The 22,684-nt window shown below is 39.9% G+C and overlaps 2 protein-coding genes across 5 annotated transcripts in view; one reads left to right on the plus strand and one right to left on the minus strand.

Moving 5' to 3' along the window:
• tmem79a (transmembrane protein 79a) overlaps nucleotides 1-3,515 on the minus strand; it is a 58,348-nt gene extending 54,833 nt beyond the window's left edge. For all 4 annotated transcript variants that reach the window (XM_076301070.1, XM_076301069.1, XM_076301065.1 and 1 more), the window contains exon 1: nucleotides 3,189-3,515. The gene's annotated coding sequence lies outside the window, so the exon portion shown is untranslated. The remainder of the gene's footprint in view (nucleotides 1-3,188) is intronic.
• An 18,078-nt stretch (nucleotides 3,516-21,593) lies between these two features.
• msto1 (misato mitochondrial distribution and morphology regulator 1) overlaps nucleotides 21,594-22,684 on the plus strand; it is an 88,766-nt gene continuing 87,675 nt past the window's right edge. The window contains exon 1 of the mRNA XM_076302388.1: nucleotides 21,594-21,857. Within this exon, the coding sequence (XP_076158503.1) occupies nucleotides 21,777-21,857 (81 nt within the window). The 5' untranslated portion in view covers nucleotides 21,594-21,776. The remainder of the gene's footprint in view (nucleotides 21,858-22,684) is intronic.

The following is a 22,684-nucleotide window of genomic DNA, read 5'->3' on the forward strand; positions in this document are numbered from 1 at the left end:
CATATCACTCTCTGTCTCTCTTTTAAATGCCTATTCCCTGAATGGTAGGCTACAATTATGTGTTTTATATATAGGCTAATATCTAAACAAAATAACCCAGGCAGTCTCATCTAGGATATAACACAGGTTGAAGTTGGTTCTATTTAGAGAGGTGAACATCTGTAGATGACTCAGAAATGACATCGGAAGACAAGGAGTGAATATGGCAAGAGGCAAGCCGAAGTCTGCTGACAAGGGCCCGACGGTAATTGTAAAGCAATTTACAAAAGATTCACTGAACAAAAATGCTGATGTGGTACATGAAAATGTAGCTAAAAATGTGGAGAATGCAATGCAATCAAGCATTTTGGACGATATATTGTCACAAGCTGGCAGAATAGGCAACAGGCCGATGTGCGTTTTATTTGGAGACTGTTTTGCGCGACAGAGAATGAGTTTGCTGCTGATATTCTGGGGATAGGCCTAGCCAATGTACGACTTTTGCCTTTTAATATATTTGCTGCATTAGATCAGTCTTTCTAGAACAGGCAAGGGCTTTCTAGCCTCACGTCAGCAGCGCTGCATCACCCATATAGCCTACATTAAAACAACCAGCGGATGGTGGGCAGGTGTAGTTTTGAAAATTGGTCAACAAACTTTGGTGCTGATGGATGGCTGATGGATGATAAGTTTTGCTATGCAGTTATGGTTGAAATAATAGCCCATCAGCGCATCTCTAGTGTGTGTGCCTCTCTCGCTCAGAGGGGAGGGAGAGGCTGAGGGTCGATCCAGCATGGATTCTAAACTCTGTGGTGGATAGGATCTACAATTAGGTGTTAATAATATTACCACGCTAGGTCAAAGTACTCCCAAGTGCTATTGCGCCACACATTGTAGTTCTCATGTTTATTCGCTTGGAAAATCGTCACGTTTCATGTTGTGTGCCCTAACATTTTTCATCAACTACTCGTGCAACTGTATTTAAGTAGGTAAAACGTGGAGGTGTTTGAATACTGCTATGTGCCTCTCTCTACGGCCACGGCAGAGCCCGCTAGCATAGCAACATGCTAACACATTCGCGCCGCGCGACAGAGCGTTTGAGTGCACCTACCGACGCGGGAGAGGTACGACTCAACTCGTGAAAGTTACGGTAAGAACATATATCACTACTGATTTTGGGTGGCGTGTTCCTTTAACGAGAACGACAGACCGAAGTGAAACAGGTCTTGGCGTGAGAACGAACGAACGAGACAGATTGAAGAGACATTTATTAACCTGACATACACAGAAAATACAAAGACAGCATGCATTTACCATTAGACAGATATTTAAATGTAAATGCCAATATTGAAATGCAAAATGGAATTGTTAATGTACATTATCGTTATTTTTTATCGTATGCTCTCCCACTAGTCTCACTAGCCCATTTGGTTTTTTTTCATGGAAACGGTTGCTTTCATGCCCCTCATTGGCTAATTCGATGAGAACGTTTTAGAAACAATACAGACAACAGCATACGATTGGTTTGGCTCTCGCCTTAGGAAGCTGGGCCAGAGGCATTCACAGCAGCACTAGGTCAGTGTGATTCAGCGACGAACGAAAGAACGAACAAGAACTGGAAAGGCGAACTAGTTCAGGTCGTTCATTTTAAAGACCCGTTCGAAGGAACTAGTTCGTTCGCGACCGACCCACCTCTACAAACAAGAGCTCTCTTCAGCGAGGTAGATGTAGATTAACTTATTCATCTGTGTCTTTGCGTGCCTGTTTCAGTGGCCTCCTCAGAGCGTTCTTTCTCTTCTTTTTGAAAGTGTAGGTTAAAGGCTACACTGTGCGTTTATGATGTCAGCATTTGTTGTTTGCGTTAGTATCAATCTGTGGTTTGCGACATTTTGTCGCATTTTTTCTGTATGTGTAGCCATAATGTTCTTGACAGTGATGTATGCCTAGTGCTGTGTGTCATGCAATGCCAGTATGCTGTTGTCCATTAACAGATAAAGGTGTTTAAATAAAATACAATAACTTTTTTTAACCCCCCCTCCCCCTAATTCCTATGGTTTGCTACTAGACCTACAGGCTGAGCAAATTAATTTGCCGGCGCTAGAGTGCGTCTAGATTTCTAGGCTACACGATACCAGGATGTACCGGGAATCTAATTTGAGCGACACATTTCAACAGGGTGTGTTAGGCCTATACCTTACTGGAATATTATCAGATCCACTACAGACGAATTAATGTGTAGGCTGTAACTTAATGTTATATGTACAATTACAGGACAACTTGGGTACAGCCTTCCGACACTTATCACCCCTAGTCTGATTCCGATGCTGGAGCGCAAACGGGTTTACTTGGCCCACAGCAGAACCCGCGTTAAAATAGAAAATTAAATTTGGGATTCTCAAGGAGTCTATGACCCACTCAATCTCTGACAAGGTAGGCTGGTTTAAGAAAGCATCATTCAAAGCATATGTGTTTGCCATTAATATATTAAATATGCATATATTAATAGGCTATACTAAACATTACGCATTTACACGGACACGGCTATTCTCTGTCAAGCAAGGTCTCGTTCCAGTTGGCAGACGCTCACCGCTCAAGTAGGCCTATTGCTCTTTTTTGTTATTACAGTTCTCTCCTCGTAAACCTCGAGGAGAACTTGCTACTCCGCCTCTGAAAAAATACGGTGCTCTTCGTTTCGCCGGTTTCACATGGTTTCGACTCTCAATAGATGATGTCTTTAAATTCGCCGTGAACGCGCACAACTCTAGGTTAACTAACACGGGGTTGATTTAACTAACTGGTAACCGGTGTTTTGGAACCGACAGCGTGGGTTAAGTCGCCACAGGTTCAGACAACGCAGAAGTTAAGTTTTATCTCAGTGTTTGTTAAACCTCCTTTCTGGAATACCCCCCAGGCTACGCCTAATAAAAGGCTTGCAGGTGACGCAGGCTATCTACAAATAGCCTACTGAAAGCGGGTAAGATCAGGCCTCTTTCATTAGGCCTACTGATCAACTCCACAAATATATATATAGGCACATTATGATGACGCTATAGACAATATAAACTATAAACGCAAACTATAGCCTATAGTGGGATTACGCTATTAAGGCAACACAATTTAATTTAGCATTTGCGTTGGTCTACAGTGCGTTGGTCTTCCAGTAACCTAAAGTAAAGCTGCGATTAAAGGAGAGTGTAAAACAAACTTACCAAAAACAGCGAAGAACACAATGCGACAATCTCCCCCACACACACAACTATAGGCTTCGCTATGACAAAAGGGCAGGGCTGGGTGACAGGTGTGGTCCAGGGGTGCGTTTCTAGAAAGCATAGTTGGCGAATTTCCGTCGCAACCTTAGTAGTAGGCCTAGGCTACGATCCATCGTTGTTGGATTTGGTGTTTCTAGAAAGTGTAGTTCGAACTCTCAATCGCAAACAAGGACGCAAAGTTTGTTTAAACTATTTCCTCTGGGCTGTCGCACTTGTGTCGTTCCGGTTGGTGATGTCGTCAGTGTCAGGAGCGCCTAACCTGGCCTAATGGTGCATTCATGGCACCTGGGAATGACAAGGACCGCCCCCGTGATTACTTTGTTTTCCCACAGCGAGTGTGCTTTGCCGTCGGAACGTGTGACAAACACGAATGCTACAACACAGGTTTAAACATATGCTCACTAATCCTAAATAAACAACTTTATTTGCTTAAAATATAGTGTAAGATGCTTGTGAAAGAAAGATATATGCAAGTGACAAAAACGGCAAGTTCACTTTAAAACTGTTGGACATGAAAGGCCACATGAAGATGAAATTTTCAGTCAACTGGCTTCTCTCTCAAAAGGAGCCCTTGTCCAATTCTGGGAAATGTGAATACATTAAATTGCAAGGCATGTTTGAGCTATAGAAAGAGCTAAAGGAGCTTATGTACGATCTAGAGTGAGATGGCTGGAAGAATGGGAACAAATTGTGTGTGTGTGTGTATGTGTGCGTGTGTGTGTCGGCCTACTTTTTTAAACTGGAAAAAAATAAAGCCCTTCTCACCACAATAGATACGCTTATAAATGATAAGATAGTGAATAGTCCTAATGATATGTCTACCTTTTGCCACAGTTTTTACATGAATCTATATAAATACTGTAAAGCAGGCCTGGGGTGGGTAATCGGGAGAATTCCTGGTGGGCCGCTTCACTTTTGGGCCGGTCGAGGAGAAAAAAATATTGACATTTGTCACGTTAGTCTATCTGCTCTTAAAGTAGGCTATACACGTTCCGCATTCTGTGCATGACACCGTTGCCCAGACTCCACACTTCATTGGTAGACTTCCGAGGACCCTGACATTTAAAACGAGACATTGAGAACTTTGAAAAAGCACTGGTAGTTTACTTACAAGACGATTTATACAGACAGTATCTTCACGAAGTTTAGCGTTTGCAGCCATCTTGAATTTAGTCACGATAAGTCAAGCGACGAGTAAGAATGAACAGGTATGATAAGGGATCAGATTCCAAAAATAATTCAGTGGAAATGCATGGATTCCAGTTGCTGCTAAGCTACCAGTGCTTTTTCAAAGTTCTCAATGTCTCGTTTTAAATGTCAGGGCCCTCGGAAGTCTACCAATGAAGTGTGGAGATACATTGAGCCTCGTAAATGGTGTAAAACAGTGATTTATTTGCATGGCTAGCCCGATGCCGAAGCACCACAATTGAAAAAGCTGTTGGTAGCATCGGCTAACTAGCGCCAGATTTTGGAGTGCAGGGGACAAGCCGAGATGGGCTATGAGACATACGTTCACACTCGGTATCATGTTTCAATACACTTTAGGTCAATATCACACCGGAATTCTCCTTTAAAATGGTGTGTTTAGCATTTCTCACATTTTTTTCGAGGGAGATACTCCCGGACACCAATATAGTCTGCACCCCTCTCAGAAAATACTTACAACGTCCCTGTAGGGAGTTATTTATAATTTGTCCAGATTGTTTCATTTTCCTATCCCACAACCCCCACACTTTTAAAAAGCTTGATACGCCTCTGCCGTTGCCTCTGTATGGGTTGTAGCCTACCATTTGAGGGAGTTCTCCCATCCCAAGAAGAGTTGGTTGGGTCCATATCGCCCGTCTTTTCCAAAAAGTTTTCTCAGATAGCCTACGGATAGCCGGGCCGGCCCTACAGTAGCCATAAGCGTAAGGAAGGATGGATGTAGAAAGAGGCCAGGAGGGATGAAACGGCCAGGTAGAAACGGTCAGGTGGAATGCTGCTAAATGTGCCAAGCTTCCAGATTACAGACAAAAGTGGCAACTGGTAAAGAGAGATAGGCAATGATTAGCCTATTGACAATGTAGCCTAATTATTGGGCTAATTGTACGTTTGTAGCGTTGTCAAGCTATTCGCAAGCAACATATTAAATGACTTAAAAAAATTAGCCTTTTGTATCCGATTCATAGACTTTGCAGTATGCAAATATTGATAACAAAACTGAAGCATGATCTGTGTAGGCCTATGCAATAAAAATTGTAGCCTCTGAGCAGCAGATCAACCAGTCGACCACTGAAAATGATGAGCCCGAAATTAGTGATGAGGAGGCCATGACTACAGGGACAAGTAGAGAGGATAAGTTATAGTTATTTAATGTAAGAAAGAGCAATTATGCTACATGATAAACATATATGCCTTGTTTGCTCAGAAGAGGGTATAGTAAAGGAGGCTAAATCCCCGACAAACACGGGACGTCCCCCGGACCTTATGCCGACATTCACGACGTCCCCGATTGGTCCCGAACGTCATGTTCTCTAGCGGACGTTCTGGTGATTGACGTCTGGAGCAAGTTATCGTTTGGATATTGCGTGATGTCCGGTGCAGGACTTTCTGGGGACGTCACCGTCAGGTCCCTCGGATGACATTTGCATTTGGTCATTTCAAATACCTCCTAAGGACCCGACAATAACGTTATATCGGGGACATGGGGGGGGCGTTTGTTTATTCACACATGGCAGCGGAGTTGAGAGCGCTCTGGCTACCGCCTGCAGGACGGAGACATCACATCCATGCACGACTTCACGTTACACGTCTGGGGATGACTAAAGTATCTATCTATCTAGTCTCTCTAGCAGTAGCTACATTAGCCTACCGTAGTCTAAGGCAACATATCATACAGTTTATGAAGTTGTGCGTCTATGAGCAAAGTAGCCTATGTCTACTTTGCTCATAGACGCACAACTTCATAAACTGGGAAAGGGTTGTTAACGTTAAACTCAAAATGTATGTGCTACATAATTCAGCATGTGACATGCTGAATTATGTAGCACATACATTTTGAGTTTAACGTTAATGTATAACGTTACAAACTAGGGAAGGGATTTTATCAAACTCATGTTAGCTGATTTGATGCTTGGTGTAACGTTAGCAAAGTCGCTGTTCTTAGCTTCTAGCTTAGCCTACAATGCGCATTTCTTCAGATAACTGTCATTACGTGATTCATGTAACATGCTCTAAATAGACAATTTAACGTAGTCACGTAGCCTACTTATTATCTGTTTTATTTTCAGAAACACACACACGGCCGAATTGGGACTGAACCGACTTTTGGAGCTGAATACGATGCAATAAAACTAGAGAAATGTTAAAAACAGACCACGTAGCATTTGTTTAGGGTTGTCTAGCAACAGAAGTGACTACTTAATTTGTAAAGCAAAACGATCTAGCTCTAATGCTACATTGCAGAAGAATTAAGGATAGGCTACTGCTTCTTCATGACTTGTTTAAATGTCATTGTAATTTATTTGACGCATGCTCGCGTTTCAAAGTGTCACGCATAGCTGTCCCCGATGTTACGGCTCCCACACACAGCTGCGTGCATCGCGTTGCTGGAGACGCATCCCATTCACTTTAAATGGGCTCACGTGATCCGTTGCCGAACTGAATTGTGGGTCCGTCGCGTCGCGTTTCTCCCGCCGCTCGCGTTGAGGAGTTCAGCTGTTGCTGCACCGACAGACGGCACCGGCCAATCAAGCCAATCTACGGACGGCACCAACCAATCACATTACGGTTTTACTTCAAGTAATTTGCATAGCTACCGTCGGGAACACCCACTGGCATGCGTTGACGGAACGGAGCTGTGTGTGGGAGCCGATACAGCAGCTCCTTGTAGAAACAGCAAAGAGTGCACGTATCCGATGAGATTTCTGACGGGGAGCAGAAGCTCTCTGCCTCACCAGAGCCTTACTGTTTATTAATAAAACAATGATATAGAATAGAAACATCTGGAATCTATTTATTTCATCTTAAAGTTGGCTACAAAGAGCATTCATAGCCTAGAGAAAACGATACATTTTTCTTTATCTGCAATGTTCCAGGAAGATAGGCTTACATTTATAGGCTGTCCCTCTTTGTCCCTCACAGGTCCAAGAAAACGAGTGGATATAACGTCAATGCATTCTATGTTCCATGTACTTATTTCATGTTGAGTTTTGCTTCCCAGCATGCATTGCGATTCATTTAGTATTTTTGGGATTATTAGTTTTTAATATTTTGAAACAATATGGTTTGAACAATTTATCTACTTGGCCTACTCTGATGATGTTTTGAACAATATGCTACGGGATATGCCCATTAAAACGTCGTTTTAGTTTATTAAGAAAATGACACCGTAGATGTGAAAGCAGGACATCCTAGCCCGGTATAAATATCCAAGTCTACTCATCGTTAGTTGAACAAGTAGAACAAGTCATTAATGCGTGTTCATGTTCCGTCTACCTCTCTCCCACAACGCTGAAACTTACAGGATGTAATAGCTTACCGTACTAAATCGTGCTTCATGTTTTTTTTTTTTTTTACCATCACGGAAATATAAACGTCGCGCGCATAACGTCGCGGTGACCATTACAGGACGCCCTCTCAAAGTCTCGTGGAAGTCTTTTAGACCTCCCGAACAGAGGTCCGCGGGACGTAAAGGGAACCCTACACAATGTCGAGGAGGTGACGTTCGCCAAGGGACCTTTAGGGGACGGGTTGGCATATAACAACCCTCATAGTTGAATAACTAGCTGAGGCCCCCCTGACACCCCCTTGCGGCCCCCGGCCCCCACTTTGAAAACCATTGGGCTAAATCAGCAAACAACATTAGGCTATACTGTAGCCTACCCATGCAAAAACATAGCCTAAACATTAGTTCAATATGCCTCTTTGTGGAAGCGTGGGATAGACTACATTTCAAAGGCTTTCTTTCTTTCTTTCTTTCTTTTTTTCTGTTTTTGTTAACTTGTAGAATAGTGGAATATTTTTTGTTAACTTCTCAGTTGAAGTGTATTATATAACCTTTACACATTTGTTGAACCATGGTACTAATAAAAACTACAGGATAGTAAGTGGTGGGCTTTGTACATGAACTCGGGACTCCAATGTGAGGATGCACAAGATCTGAAAATGTTCCATCAATCCCTTTTAACTATGCCATGATATTCAAGCCCACTTGTGGCTGCTTTACCCTCAGTTACATGTTAGGCCTAGGCTACTTGACTATGTACAGTTCCATCTCGACCTTGCCACGCACTTCAATTTAATATCATGCCATGGGATAGTATGGACTTACAGATATTTATAGAGAGGAACCATGTGATATATAAACCAGCAGTACTCTGCAGTAGGCCTATATCATGGTTTTCAAATGTAATTTGCTTAAATGTCATAATATGAGAGTATTATTCTAAATTTTACAAGTACAAAAGTTGATGGGAGAGTATTATTCTAATTTTTACATGTACAAAAGTATGCAAATTAATATATTTACGGAAGATTAAGTATAATAAGGCACATTGTTTTATTTCTCGAGTAATGAGTTTGCATCGTGGATGTTCATGACTGCAATATCAGTAGCCTACGACGGGAATACAGTTTGTGAAGGTGTGCGTTAATGAAAAGTAAATTAGCCGTGAACCTGTTAATTGACCTACAAAGCCAAAGTTCTGCATTTTTTGTGAAATTCACTTTTTTACACCAATATAAAATGCCATATCCTCCGTTCAATCTATCAAATGGTAGCCTAACTTTTTTTCTCTGTTCAAAACTCGGTTTACACGAAGACGATAGACTTTCTTAGAAGCTGTGAAATTTGGCCAGAAAGGAACGTCTTCCCTCTGAAAGTTGACACAAAATCAAACAATGATCATTCAACTTCAACTGAACAGCGACAGGTTTTGGTAGGCATGTAGACTCAGCAGACGTTAAACGGTAGCCTAATAGCCAGCGTCAGTCAGCATCATGTAACATTAATGGCGTTAAAGTCATGAATCCTGTAACATATTATAACCAGAGCCCGTTTACGGAGAGCCGGATCACTCCCTATTAACTCCATTGTACCTGCAATCTGCTGCAGTTCCGCTAGGGGCGATCACGAATAAGTGCAAAAACAATGGGGGTCTATGGAGCTAGACGGCTAAATGTGTCTCTTTCACCTGGTTGTCGTTGACAAATCGAAGATTGGATTGTGGTTTCTGCAAGATCAATATGGATTATAGGTCAAAAGTTGAATGAACGAGTACTTACGTCCTTTCGATTTCTTACAGGTTGGGTCGTTGTTGCCCACAACTCACTAGCTTGCTGCTAATGAATGACGTCATTGACGCATTTGAAAGGCTTTTTAGAACAAATAAGTGACTCAAAAAATATAATACTCAGCGGTGTATATTTTCTCTGCCCCCTCTTTCGCATGCAACATTCCAATTTCTGGCCAAAAAATTATATCCCGAGAAAAGTGGATTTGAGGGGTACAGCTCCATAGACCTCTATTCATTCTGCACTTATTCGTGAGCGCCCTCATGTGGAACCAGAACAGGAACTGCAACCACTTCAGAAACCGGAAGTTTCCCGAGAGTGGCGGTTCTCCCCTTATTAGACATTCTCTGTTATAACATAACAGCGATGGCTTATTCGAAGACGATCTGCATGGATATATAACCACCCAGAAAAACTCAGAATGTGAGTGATAAAGTTAATTTATTGTATGAGACTTTTTATTAGTTATCCATTGCTATATTAGGCTGTTATGCTAGCTCAGCCTTTAAATATGCTGTTATTTTGGTCATGTGGACTTGATTAAACGGGTAAAGATAATTCATAAACTGTTATTCTTACATGACTGAAGCAGTAGCCTAGGTTCAACAGTGGTGTTTGAGGTTGCTTTTAAGGTTAAGTTGTTGTGTGTGATCGCTAAACAATTCATAGGATCAAATGAGTTTATTTTTACATATGGGAGTTAGCCTACTAACTGACCTGTAGGCTATAGCACATAAGCCTATTCTGTTTTCATTTATTAGCATTTGTTGTGATTATATAATCAAATGACACTCATGATAACTTGAAATAGACCTCTCCAGAATATATCCCGCCTCCTAACTTCCGTATCTATCCAACTTCCGGGCGTGGATTGCCTATGGGGAAATAACATGGCGTCAAACTCTGTAGGTGACAAAGTAGAAAAAGCTGCTGGGCAGATTGGCCTACACACTTCTGCCATCTAGTTTCCACTGGATTTTTTGATTTTCGGTGCCGTTTAAGTAGTAGAAAAAAAAAATAGGACAGGAGATAGGTGATTGATGTCCACAAGCACGAATTTCACGAGACAAAACTGTTCCGGTAAAAATATTCTTGCCATGTTTAAAATGCTGCACTTTTTCCCTTCATATCCTATCTCTTTTTGGATGACTGTAGATAGTTGTATTTTAGCCTACGTCTTCGTAGACAGTAGCCTAGACTACACCATTATCTAGACCATCTTGAGAATAAAAGACTTCACAGCTGCTAACGATCATCCTCCACAACCATGAGGATAGGTAGGCTAAACGGTCGTTTGTCGCCTTTTTGGTTCTTATTGTAAAACCAGCTGTTAGAGCCTACAGAAGTGGTCGGCATCCCGGTCAATATTTGATATTAAAATTTCAATTTTGAAGCTATAGAGCATCACAGTCCCGCCCACAGGAGTTTCCGGAAGTAAGAATTCAATGCAATTTCTCCATTGACAATTCGGGTAAGCCATAAAAACTTAACTGCACATGGTAGACTCAAAACCAGCTACGGCTGTACTAAGCGATTGTGTATGCTTATATAGACGCCAAAAGTTCACGGGGCACTAACCTTGTTTTGAGATAAATGTCTTTTATTCGAGATCCTGAACAATCCCACAGTGATGCCTCTGATTGGTGGAAAGGCCGTTAAGGTCATAGTTTGAAACAAAATCAGCGAAAATTATTGACAAAGATGGCGGAGTCTTTTACTGCCTATGGCGAAATTCTTAATGTGAATAAAAACTTTCTAGACGAACATTGGCACTTGTATCAACAAGGATTGTGGTTTATATATCACACGGACTTAGTCAGGGCCAATACACCATCAAATAGAACACTGGAAATGCTAGTTTGAACACTTAACTTTTCAGTTAGCCGATAGGCTAATCATTAGCCTTTCAGACATTAGAATGTCATTATAATGCTGCTAACATTAGCCTACATGCTGCAACACAGGTATGAAATATATTATGTTTTAGTGACCTTGTTGTTTCTATGAATATGAATTGTTGTTTATATGAAACATCAACTTAGTCGAGGCATAAAAAGCCCTGTATATCCCCATTAAGTACTTAAACCTTTGAACTAGCTAGCTACTAGCACAGGCTGGATGCTACCACCGGCTAGACACTGCAGTAAAATGGTTAGCAAACCGTCCATGCCCCCGTGAATATTTCACTGTTTCAAGGACGAAATCAAGAGTGTCCAAAGGGGTGAAAACCACTTTAAATCGGGTCACATTATTCACTGTTGTGTGTCGAGGGTCAGCTTGTGGGTTTTGTATGGGCCAGCATGAGGAACAAGTTGTGTGGTGAGTTTTGCAGGGAGGTTGGTAATGCTAGTTAACATTAGCTAGGCTACTGTAGCCTTCATACTGTACGAGCCATATCATCAATCATTAACCTAGAAATACTTCTTCGTACATTTAATGAACATTTTGTGTAATAATTCACAGCAAGTTAATAAACTGAATATGGTGGTCCAAGAGCAGACCATGCACCGGTCCATGCATCAGGATGGCAGTCAGATATGAAGCACTGCACAATGTTGCTAACGTTAACGTTAACCGGTTTCACACACACGATATAAAATACACGATGGTAAATATAACATTCAATACCAAAACACTATTATTTACACGATTACTCCTGAAATAACTGCTATTAACTATATAAAAATCATTGTTTGGAGGAAAGGGTTCGCGTGCTGTCGCCGGTTGGAAACATGGTTGGAAATGATTTCGCGCTGGTTCGTGCTGCTTATATATTTTTCAGTGAGGCGCGGTGGTTTATGGGATGAATAGTTCCTTCGCTCGGAAATAAAAATATGTACACAGTCTTGTACCTTTGACTTTTTTTGGACTTACTCTTCGTTTTTTCACTCGAAATGATATGTTGTATGCTTATGAGTTACGCCGTAGCTGATTAGCCTAAGACATGCTCTAAAACTCTTTAGATACGGATTTTTCCAAAACGTCAATGGGAGAAATGAATGGGAAATTTACTTCCGGAAACTAAGCTCTCTCGGAGGAGGGGCGGGACTGTGATGCTCTATAGAGTGGTGAAGTCCCGCCCCTTCCGTTTGCCTCCATGGGACCTATCCTTCAAAAAAATTTGAACGGCAGTCTATGGCGAAAAAGACATTATTTTCTGGTTCCGGTTGACTTGTGCCTTGAATTACCTATATGGTGTTTGTCAATTTTAAAGACAATTTTTCATGTAAAGACATTTGCAGTTTGTTTCGTAACTATTGAATTACAACATTGTGAAAGATCGTAATTCCAACGACTACAAACCCATCAGTCGCGCTAGTGACGTTGGCTCATTCACAGCCACACTAGATTGTACAACCATACCAGCAACAGGTCTTAATTGGGCTTTCCTTGCCGAAGAAAATACCATGAGTCAGAGGATTAAACACATCAGGTAAGTTGTATTCGTCCATAGACTGTACATTACATACTGTTAAGTGACATAGCAGGCAGCAAGATGCAACTATAACAGCTCTTATTGTTTCATTACGTTGGTGACGTACATCGTTCGAGACGAGAGATAGTCCACTGAGTGGATTCGCACAAAACCAACATAACTTTTGAAGTCTATCGAACAACAGTACTTTCTTGACGGGAAAAATCTTTTAAATTGACACACATCATATGTGAAATTCGTGGCACAATTCAAACTGGACCAAAAAATAATTGTTATCTCTCCATTAACTCCCGTTCATAATTTTTTGAATTAGAAGGGGCGGGACTTCTCCACTCTATAGAGCATCACAGTCCCGCCCCTCCTCCGAGAGAGCTTAGTTTCCGGAAGTAAATTTCCCATTCATTTCTCCCATTGACGTTTTGGAAAAATCCGTATCTAAAGAGTTTTAGAGCATGTCTTAGGCTAATCAGCTACGGCGTAACTCATAAGCATACAACATATCATTTCGAGTGAAAAAACGAAGAGTAAGTCCAAAAAAAGTCAAAGGTACAAGACTGTGTACATATTTTTATTTCCGAGCGAAGGAACTACTCATCCCATAAACCACCGCGCCTCACTGAAAAATATATAAGCAGCACGAACCAGCGCGAAATCATTTCCAACCATGTTTCCAACCGGCGACAGCACGCGAACCCTTTCCTCCAAACAATGATTTTTATATAGTTAATAGCAGTTATTTCAGGAGTAATCGTGTAAATAATAGTGTTTTGGTATTGAATTATTGAAATATTGAAATATTTACCATCGTGTATTTTATATCGTGTGTGTGAAACCGGTTAACGTTAAAGTTAGCAACATTGTGCAGTGCTTCATATCTGACTGCCATCCTGATGCATGGACCGGTGCATGGTCTGCTCTTGGACCACCATATTCAGTTTATTAACTTGCTGTGAATTATTACACAAAATGTTCATTAAATGTACGAAGAAGTATTTCTAGGTTAATGATTGATGATATGGCTCGTACAGTATGAAGGCTACAGTAGCCTAGCTAATGTTAACTAGCATTACCAACCTCCCTGCAAAACTCACCACACAACTTGTTCCTCATGCTGGCCCTTACAAAACCCACAAGCTGACCCTCGACACACAACAGTGAATAATGTGACCCGATTTAAAGTGGTTTTCACCCCTTTGGACACTCTTGATTTCGTCCTTGAAACAGTGAAATATTCACGGGGGCATGGACGGTTTGCTAACCATTTTACTGCAGTGTCTAGCCGGTGGTAGCATCCAGCCTGTGCTAGTAGCTAGCTAGTTCAAAGGTTTAAGTACTTAATGGGGATATACAGGGCTTTTTATGCCTCGACTAAGTTGATGTTTCATATAAACAACAATTCATATTCATAGAAACAACAAGGTCACTAAAACATAATATATTTTATACCTGTGTAGCAGCATGTAGGCTAATGTTAGCAGCATTATAATGACATTCTAATGTCTGAAAGGCTAATGATTAGCCTATCGGCTAACTGAAAAGTTAAGTGTTCAAACTAGCATTTCCAGTGTTCTATTTGATGGTGTATTGGCCCTGACTAAGTTCATGTGATATATAAACCACAATCCTTGTTGATACAAGTACCAATGTTCGTCTAGAAAGTTTTTATTCACATTAAGAATTTCGCCATAGGCAGTAAAAGACTCCGCCATCTTTGTCAATAATTTTTTTCGCTGATAAAGTTTCAAACTATGACCTTAACGACCTTTCCACCAATCAGAGGCATCACTGTGGGATTGTTCAGGATTGTGGGTAATGAAGTACTTATCCAAGACATCGCGAATAAAAGACATTTATCTCAAAATTAGTGCCCCGTGAACTTTTGGCGTCTATATGAGCATACACAATCGCTTAGTACAGCCGTAGCTGGTTTTGAGTCTACCATGTGCAGTTAAGTTTTTATGGCTTATACCCGAATTGTCAATGGAGAAATTGCATTGAATTCTTACTTCTGGAAACTCCTGTGGGCGGGACTGTGATGCTCTATTTGTACAGGGCATGAAATTGGCACACGCCAAATGCAGGTAACTTTTGTGATTGGCGGGTGAAACTGTCAATGTACCTGCCACGTTGGCGGGTAGCCAATAAGACAACACAACACTGAGCAAGGAGATGCACTGTCCAGATTGCCGTTTGTAGGCTATGGCTCGGAGAAAGCGAGATCAAACCCATTTGCAGGGGTGGGTAGTAGCCTAACACGTTACATTTTTTTTCGAGGAACGGCAAACGACTTTCCTTTTTCAAAACGGTAGCCTACTTTTACTCTTACTCAAGTACATTTTTGAGCCAATAATCTACTCTTTTACTCCGCTACATTTCAATTGCCTTACATTATGAGTACAAGTTTATTATTGGAGAAAGTATCTCGAAGAGGGAAAAACGCACCTCTCCCAGGAGAAAAGAAATAGGGCTTCAGAATGCGTTAGCCCACGATTATAAAAGTAATGCCTGGCCTAGCTAACAGCTCAGTTAACACAATGACGTACAGTTGCTGCATCTTCTGGTGAGGCTGCCAGAGTAGCAACGAGACTAGAGGTAGGCTATGACATAACACGGAAACTTTCACGTATATTCATTTCTGGCCAGCATCGTTCAACAATCACATTGGACAAGGAAAGTAGGCCTACAACTTAATTTACAAGCAAATCAAATGCACTGGAAATCGAGCATACAAGTTAGAAAATGCCTAGCATTCATTTATGTAGCCTCAATGTTGCAGGACATGACATGAGACGGTCGGCTGAGAAAAAAGATAGCCTGCTCTAGTCGCTCTGCCCGAGTGGATATGCCTAGGCTATATAGCCTAAATATAGGTCTACCCATAATATAGCCATTGTATTTAGGTTACATTGGCTGTATGGTGGAGTTATAACCAGACTTCTAGCAATGCAAAGCAGAAGAATCAGCTGCAATGTATTGGAAGACAATCCATAGCCACGTAATGCTTATTCTGGCTATGACAAAGTATATTAAATAAAATATATTTGAATTGGGCTTTTAAAATATGTTTGACTATATGATTAGCCTACAGAGGAGGAGAAAAGCAAATAGGCATAAAGGATACTTTTGTATCCCTTTAAAGGTCCATCAAAAATATAAAAATGTAGGCCTACAAAAAAGTAACTTGTTAGGCCTACTTGAGTAATTTATTAACAAAGTACTTTTTTACTTTTACTTGAGTACTGTAATGTGTATTCTGTACAAGTTCAAGAACCATTCTTATGCATTTTCTGAGTCGTTCACCTTTATTTTGGGCACAAAATAATTTTGGCTGGTAAAAAACCACTGTGGCAGGTGGATTTAAAAATTCACCTGCCACAGTGGCTGGTGGCCAAAAAAGTTAACTTCAGGCCCTGTATTTGTAACTATGTGTAGCCTGCAACCCGACTGTTGTAGGCTTGCCTACCACTCTGCAGCAAAGATGCTCCTTGCCTACCATTCTTGCCTACCACTCTAGTTGTAAACAAACGGTGACGTAACATTAGAACGGAGGCGCAAAACCTTAATTTAACTGTTAAGTCATTCCAACTATATTAAACCTCATACCTAGAAAATAATTTAACCATTTAAACTATCCACCTATTTAACTGTTCAGTCATTCTAACTATATTAAACCTCATCTACCTAGCAAATAATTTAACCATTTAAACTATCCACCTATTTAACTGTTCAGTCATTCTAACTATATTAGGCTAAACCTCATCTACCTAGCAACCAATATAGTTTGTTTTTACTCTGTATGATATTTTACATCATATTTTTTGCATTTTAATGCACTGTATTTCCTTCAGGAAATGCTTTTCTAGTTTTATATACAATGTTGCAATGCTGAAAACGATTAACATCCTTATTTATCTTACTTAGGTTACATTGAGTTGACTGTGTGGCTTAATCCACAGGTGTGGTGGAGCACTGTTTCGTTATGGTTTGCTAAGGACTAGAGCTAACCCTTTGCTTTAAAATAGTGGAGATCTGGGACGAGAGAATTAATCTAATTTAACATAATTACAGAAAACGTAATCAAGATTGAAAGGCATTTTTCTGTGTATCGGTGTTGTGTTAATCCCACATATGTCATTTGAATGTCCTTTTCAACTCCTATCACTATAAAATCCCATAAAACCGGACAAATATCAAGGCTCCCAATACATTTTTTTTGCTACTGGACTGCCATTGGCTCATCTGCGTTCGATGGGCGGGGTTTTGCGAACGGTCAATTACGTAGGCCTAGTTGTACTTCAATGAAGAGTTTATACTGCCAACGAGGTAAGGGAATGAATATTAGCATAGGACTAAAAACTTTGTTTTTAGCCTGATCGGGAAGCTATCTGAAAACAAACTTTTGTCCTTAGTTTCCACTATGTATTTGATACCCAGTATGATTGTCAGTATAGCGGTGAATATTGATATCATTGTTATGGTTTATTTAGTATGTTTCTATGCATATTAATGTCATTAGGAGTTAACTATCTCCTGATGTTAGTGGGCATTGGACTTGGGAGAAGGATGTCCCCCACTTGGAGCATAGACCTCTCCGGAATAAGTCCCGCCTCCGAAACAGCCGTGTCCACCCAACTTCAAGGACAAAATGTATTTTGAGCAAGCATAGGGTAGGCCTAGGCTAGGCCCATTCAACAGTGAACTGAGACCACAGAATATTTTACGATTTAAGAAGGCAATATTATTGATCCACCACAATCTAGTTAAGCCTACATGCATTCACTGCCCAACAACGTGATATTCCTGGGTTTCCAGGATTTCGGGTCAACATAAAAAAAAACTAAAAAAATTAAATTAAACTTGCTGATTAATGGGTTCAAGGAACCAGCTGTGGAATATCCATCCTTGTCTCAGCTCCAATTTTATTTTAAGTTCACGTTAAGATCTTAAAAATAGCCAATGGCTACTCAGTTTTTCTCCCCAATTAGGCTACTCTTGCCTTATTTCTCCTCATTTCGAATGTTGCCTTTTAGGCTACTTATTTTATTTCACATTAAACATTAGGCCTAGGCCTACAATCTTCTATTTCTTGAATTTCCCCTTGGGGATCAATAAAGTACCTATCTATCTATCTATCTATCTATCTATCTATCTATCTACAACTAGGCTCCATCCATCCATCCTAATATTATACATACAGTACATACATATACATAGCCTAAACACTCACGTTAAACATTATGATGCTCCGGACCTTTGCTTGAGGAAATTTTCCGTAACTGGACCTCGCTGAAGATTAATTGAATACCCCTGATGTAGAGTAACTATAGGGGCAACTCCATGCAAAACTGTCACATCCATAACACAATACCAATTTTAAATGTTGGTCGGCTTAATGTCCTCCTTACACCGAAAGACTTTGCAAAAATTTGGAAAAGACTTTTGAAAGACTACAGTCTCAGACCCTCTCACATCTAAAGACAAGTGATAGAGTTGTTAAGTCACAGACTAGTCACAGACGATTTTGCAACAACTAGGGATCATTCAGGGTCACTATTTACAAGACTGCTACTAAATTCTTTAAATTATTTCCATCATGTACTACATATCAACAGAAACTCATATGATAGCCTGCTCATATCAAAGTCATTTTTCTGCAGTTTCTGCAGCATTGTTGCATGTGTGACATCCCTTAGTGTGTGCTTCACCTCACTGTGTGTTCACTGTGTGCTTACTAATTCATGGGATAAATGCAGACCAAATTTCTTGAAATTAGAGGTGTATCCTATTTTTTTCATGATTTTGGCACATTGGGCTTTTTCATATAACATTAAATTACACAAAACTTGTAATACAAATTTCCTGTGTAAAAGACTTTTCATCTAATATGCCAACACAATGAATACGTAATTTTGAACCTGGCTTCATCCAATGTTGAGATTTTTTTAAGTTTATGCAAATCAGCACATATTTAATTAGATGATGCCTAATTTGCATATTTACATATTAAATTACAGAACTTGTAATAATTATTTTTTCCATATTAATGTAATCAACTGGAGAAGTTTCATAGTGATATCTGCTAGTTATTTTTTTTACCCTATTCACCTTGTATTCAACACATTGAACAAGAAAGGGTTAATATACAAAATTGCTAAAGGGATATCCCTGGGCACCCTCCTAAATCTTAAAGAGGTACCCCTAGTCTACAAGATTCTGCAAAAAGGTCTGACCCCATGGCTGCTGGACTATACTGGTATTATGTTTAAAACAAGGGCGTAGGTTTGGTCTCAGCTTTGGTGGGGACACATCCCCAACTCCTGTTGTCACGATACCAAGATTATTGTTTCAATAGGCTACCAATAGTAAGTGAAGAATCTAAATGTCGATACTTTTGGAATTTTTTAACATTTGATTTGGTTTGTGTGATTTGTGAGATCATTCACATCAGTGGCAATCATAGAATTTGATTGACCCTCCACACACACACACACACACACATATAGAAAGTGATGGTTGTCATATGTTTCTATTTCTAATTCATATAAACGTTATATTGTTAATTATTTATAGTATTTTATGATCTGCATAATTATTAATAAAACATATTTAGTAATTTGAATACATCACATTGATATTTCAATTATTAGGCTACACTTGTCTTAAAGTTTAATATCATCATTTGTGGTATGTACCTAGGCTAAATCTAACTAGTGCCTGTCACTTTAAGTAGAACGTGAATGCAATTAGCTTTCAGTCTTTAGGCTAGTGAAATAGTTTTCGCAAGGATATGTGGATTCAACATCATGTTTGCTATGTCATAAAATAAATAAATAAAATAAATGTTCAAAAAACGAACAAGTCAAAGAAAATATTTCTGGGATGAGATCATAGAAGAGATATCTGGTGTCTCGCAATGTTCACTTCTATGAGTATGGAAATGCACCATAGTTTATCTTTAATTTCTTTGCATTGTGCAGGCTACATTCACAAATACATTAGCCTACATAAACAGAATAGGAACAGGAAAATGTCTTGGATCCATTGTTTATTGTGACTGCAAGATTGGTAGCCCCATAAACAGTCAGTGATGGTGAGTTATATTCTGTGATATGCGACTATCCGTGCGGCACACCCTTATTCAACATGACTCCTAACTTTGGTTGAAAGATTACAGAAGCTAGGTTTAGCTGTGACAATATCCTGGGTAATATCCTAACAGCTAATGCTATTTTACACAGTAAAATGAAAGCCTGGTCATCAGTTGCCAGTTTGTATGGCTAGTTAATTTGCCTAGACTCTGCATAATGAAAAAGCGTATTATGTCCCCTTTCTTATTTTTGGGTGGCATAGCTGATCTAGATAGATAGATAGATATACTTTATTGATCCCCATGGGGAAATTCAAGCTACAAATCTACAAACCACAAAAAGGGGCAAACATGTAGGCTACATTATGAAGGGCAAAGCCAATATCAAAATGTTTTACTCTGGCCTTTTATGGGGTATGCGTTAACAGTAACTTACCGTTGTCGTTGACACACCCGCTCGCTTGGCTGCCAGTGCAAAGCCTGTGCTTTGACACTCTCCGTGCAAGCGTGCGTGTCAGATAACCTTTCCCCCTCCCCCTCGGTTTTTCATTCAATCAAATGACGTTTCTTGTAGGCCTACTGTTGTGCTGGCTGTCGGAATGATCAGCAGTAATGAGTTCGCTAAAATATTGGTGGGGACAATTTTGTCATGTTAAAATGTTGATTAGGACTAGTCCTTAGCGTCCCACCCTAAATCTACGCCCATGGTTTAAAACAACTCCATAATATTAGGTGGTCATGGTTTCCGAGTGTGTTGCACTAATAATTTGTCTCCTGGTGGATTTTTAATGTCTGTCAACATCATTCACTGGTAATGGTTCATGAAAGTCTTATAAATATATAAAGATATAAATATATAAAGATATAAAGTTCTGTAACAGTGATTAAAATGCACTTTTTCTTTGATTGACAGGGCTGACCCCCAAAACGGACTTTGGAATCTGTCTGCCTTCATGGAAGTATCACAAGCATTTTAGACTAGGCTATCTATTCAAAAATAAAGAAAACTATCAAATAAATAATTATGTTGAACTGTTTTATTTCATTGCATGGCTTTTGATGGCCATTTCTAATATAGACTGTCTATATCAGGCCTGTTAACAGAAGGTGTGACTTTTCATGTAAGTAAATACAAACTATGAGTTATTAAAAGTTTGTACAAGCAGAGTATTTTAAAAATCAACCAGTAGATTTTTTGGGATTTTGGTTACATAACCCAAACATTACGTAACTTTAACTAAACAGTTGTGTCAAAATAACCCAACACATGATTCAATTTCAACCCAGTTGTTGGGTTAAAGATAACCCAATGCTGTGTTGGACCCCATTTTACTCAGCGGCTGGGTTGGAAACAACAAACCCAGCATTTTTTTAGAGTGTATGCAAGTGTACTTGGCCTATAAACCTTCATGTACATTATTTGTAGGCTAGGCTACTCGATTCAGTACTTTCTCCATCACTGAATGTGACAAATTAATAACTTGAACTCGAACTTCAATAATTGAAGGGGGCACTTTTATTTTGACAAATTGGCGGCCATGTTGGAAAATGTCGTGGCTGCTACTATGCACTCACCATGCAGCCAGACCCCCGCTTACGGAGAGCCGGTTCACTCCCTTATTCTCTGATGCAGCTAAAAGCATGCTGCGAAATTGTGTAGTAAACATTGAACGGTATATGCCATTATCTTTTCGTGTATGTTAAGAAACAGAAAGATTATTTCTCGATCATAATGAGTCTGTGTAGAGAAGTGATAACACTGCAGCTCGGACATTATTCAAACTTTGTCGGGACCCACTGGTGGAATTTACAGGTAACATTTATTGTTCTTCCCTTGATCGTCATGCTAATAAGAACGCGTGGTAACTTGAGTTAAAATAATTACGGCCAAAGCTTTGAATTCGGACAAGACCGACGCTCCAAGTCTGCTTGTCTACAGGTAACGTTGCTACGTAACAGTTAGCTAAATTTGCCCCTAACCACAGAACATTGCCGTTGTCACGCACCGTCACTATGTGGATTTTCCTGTTAAGCAACTCTATATCTTTGTTACATTAACGTTTCTTAGCAGCTGCATTTGTCTAAAGCGACTTAAAACGACAATAATAACAAGCGCTACAATAGCTCGCGACCACTTCCGGTTTGAACGCCGAAATCCAGCGCATGGACAATGAATAAAAAAATAAAAACACTAAATTCGGCAACTGGGTAATTTTCTTATGAACCAGTTGGTAGTTTGTAGGTGCACTCAATCTAGCTATAGTCAACTTCAGAATGTAACACTTGCATTTCTATTTCTCATCAGAACAGTCATGACATTTTCTAAAATCATTTACAACCACGTGGTTTTGTTTTTAACGTGCGGCCGTCAAGAGGAAACGACGAAATAGAGTGGCGAAGTCCCGCCCCTTCCGTTTGCCTCCATGGGACCTATCTTTCAAAAAAATTTGAAAGGCAGTCTATGGCGAAAAAGAAATTATTTTCTGGTCCCGGTTTATGGAAGAATATTAGACTCAAAAGTTTTGTACGTGTGTATCACGTTTTGAAACTGTAGACATTATTTGTAACTGTAAAAATGATCTGTACAAGTAATTGTCAATATCACAAATATGCCCTACAGTTACAAATCTATTCTACGGG

Source organism: Alosa pseudoharengus, unplaced genomic scaffold (assembly GCF_046254945.1).
Source record: "Alosa pseudoharengus isolate Yale_2024_CS ecotype anadromous, Long Island Sound unplaced genomic scaffold, YU_APseudo_1.1 YU_APseudo_1.1_scf_23, whole genome shotgun sequence".
Classification (NCBI taxonomy): domain Eukaryota; kingdom Metazoa; phylum Chordata; class Actinopteri; order Clupeiformes; family Clupeidae; genus Alosa; species Alosa pseudoharengus.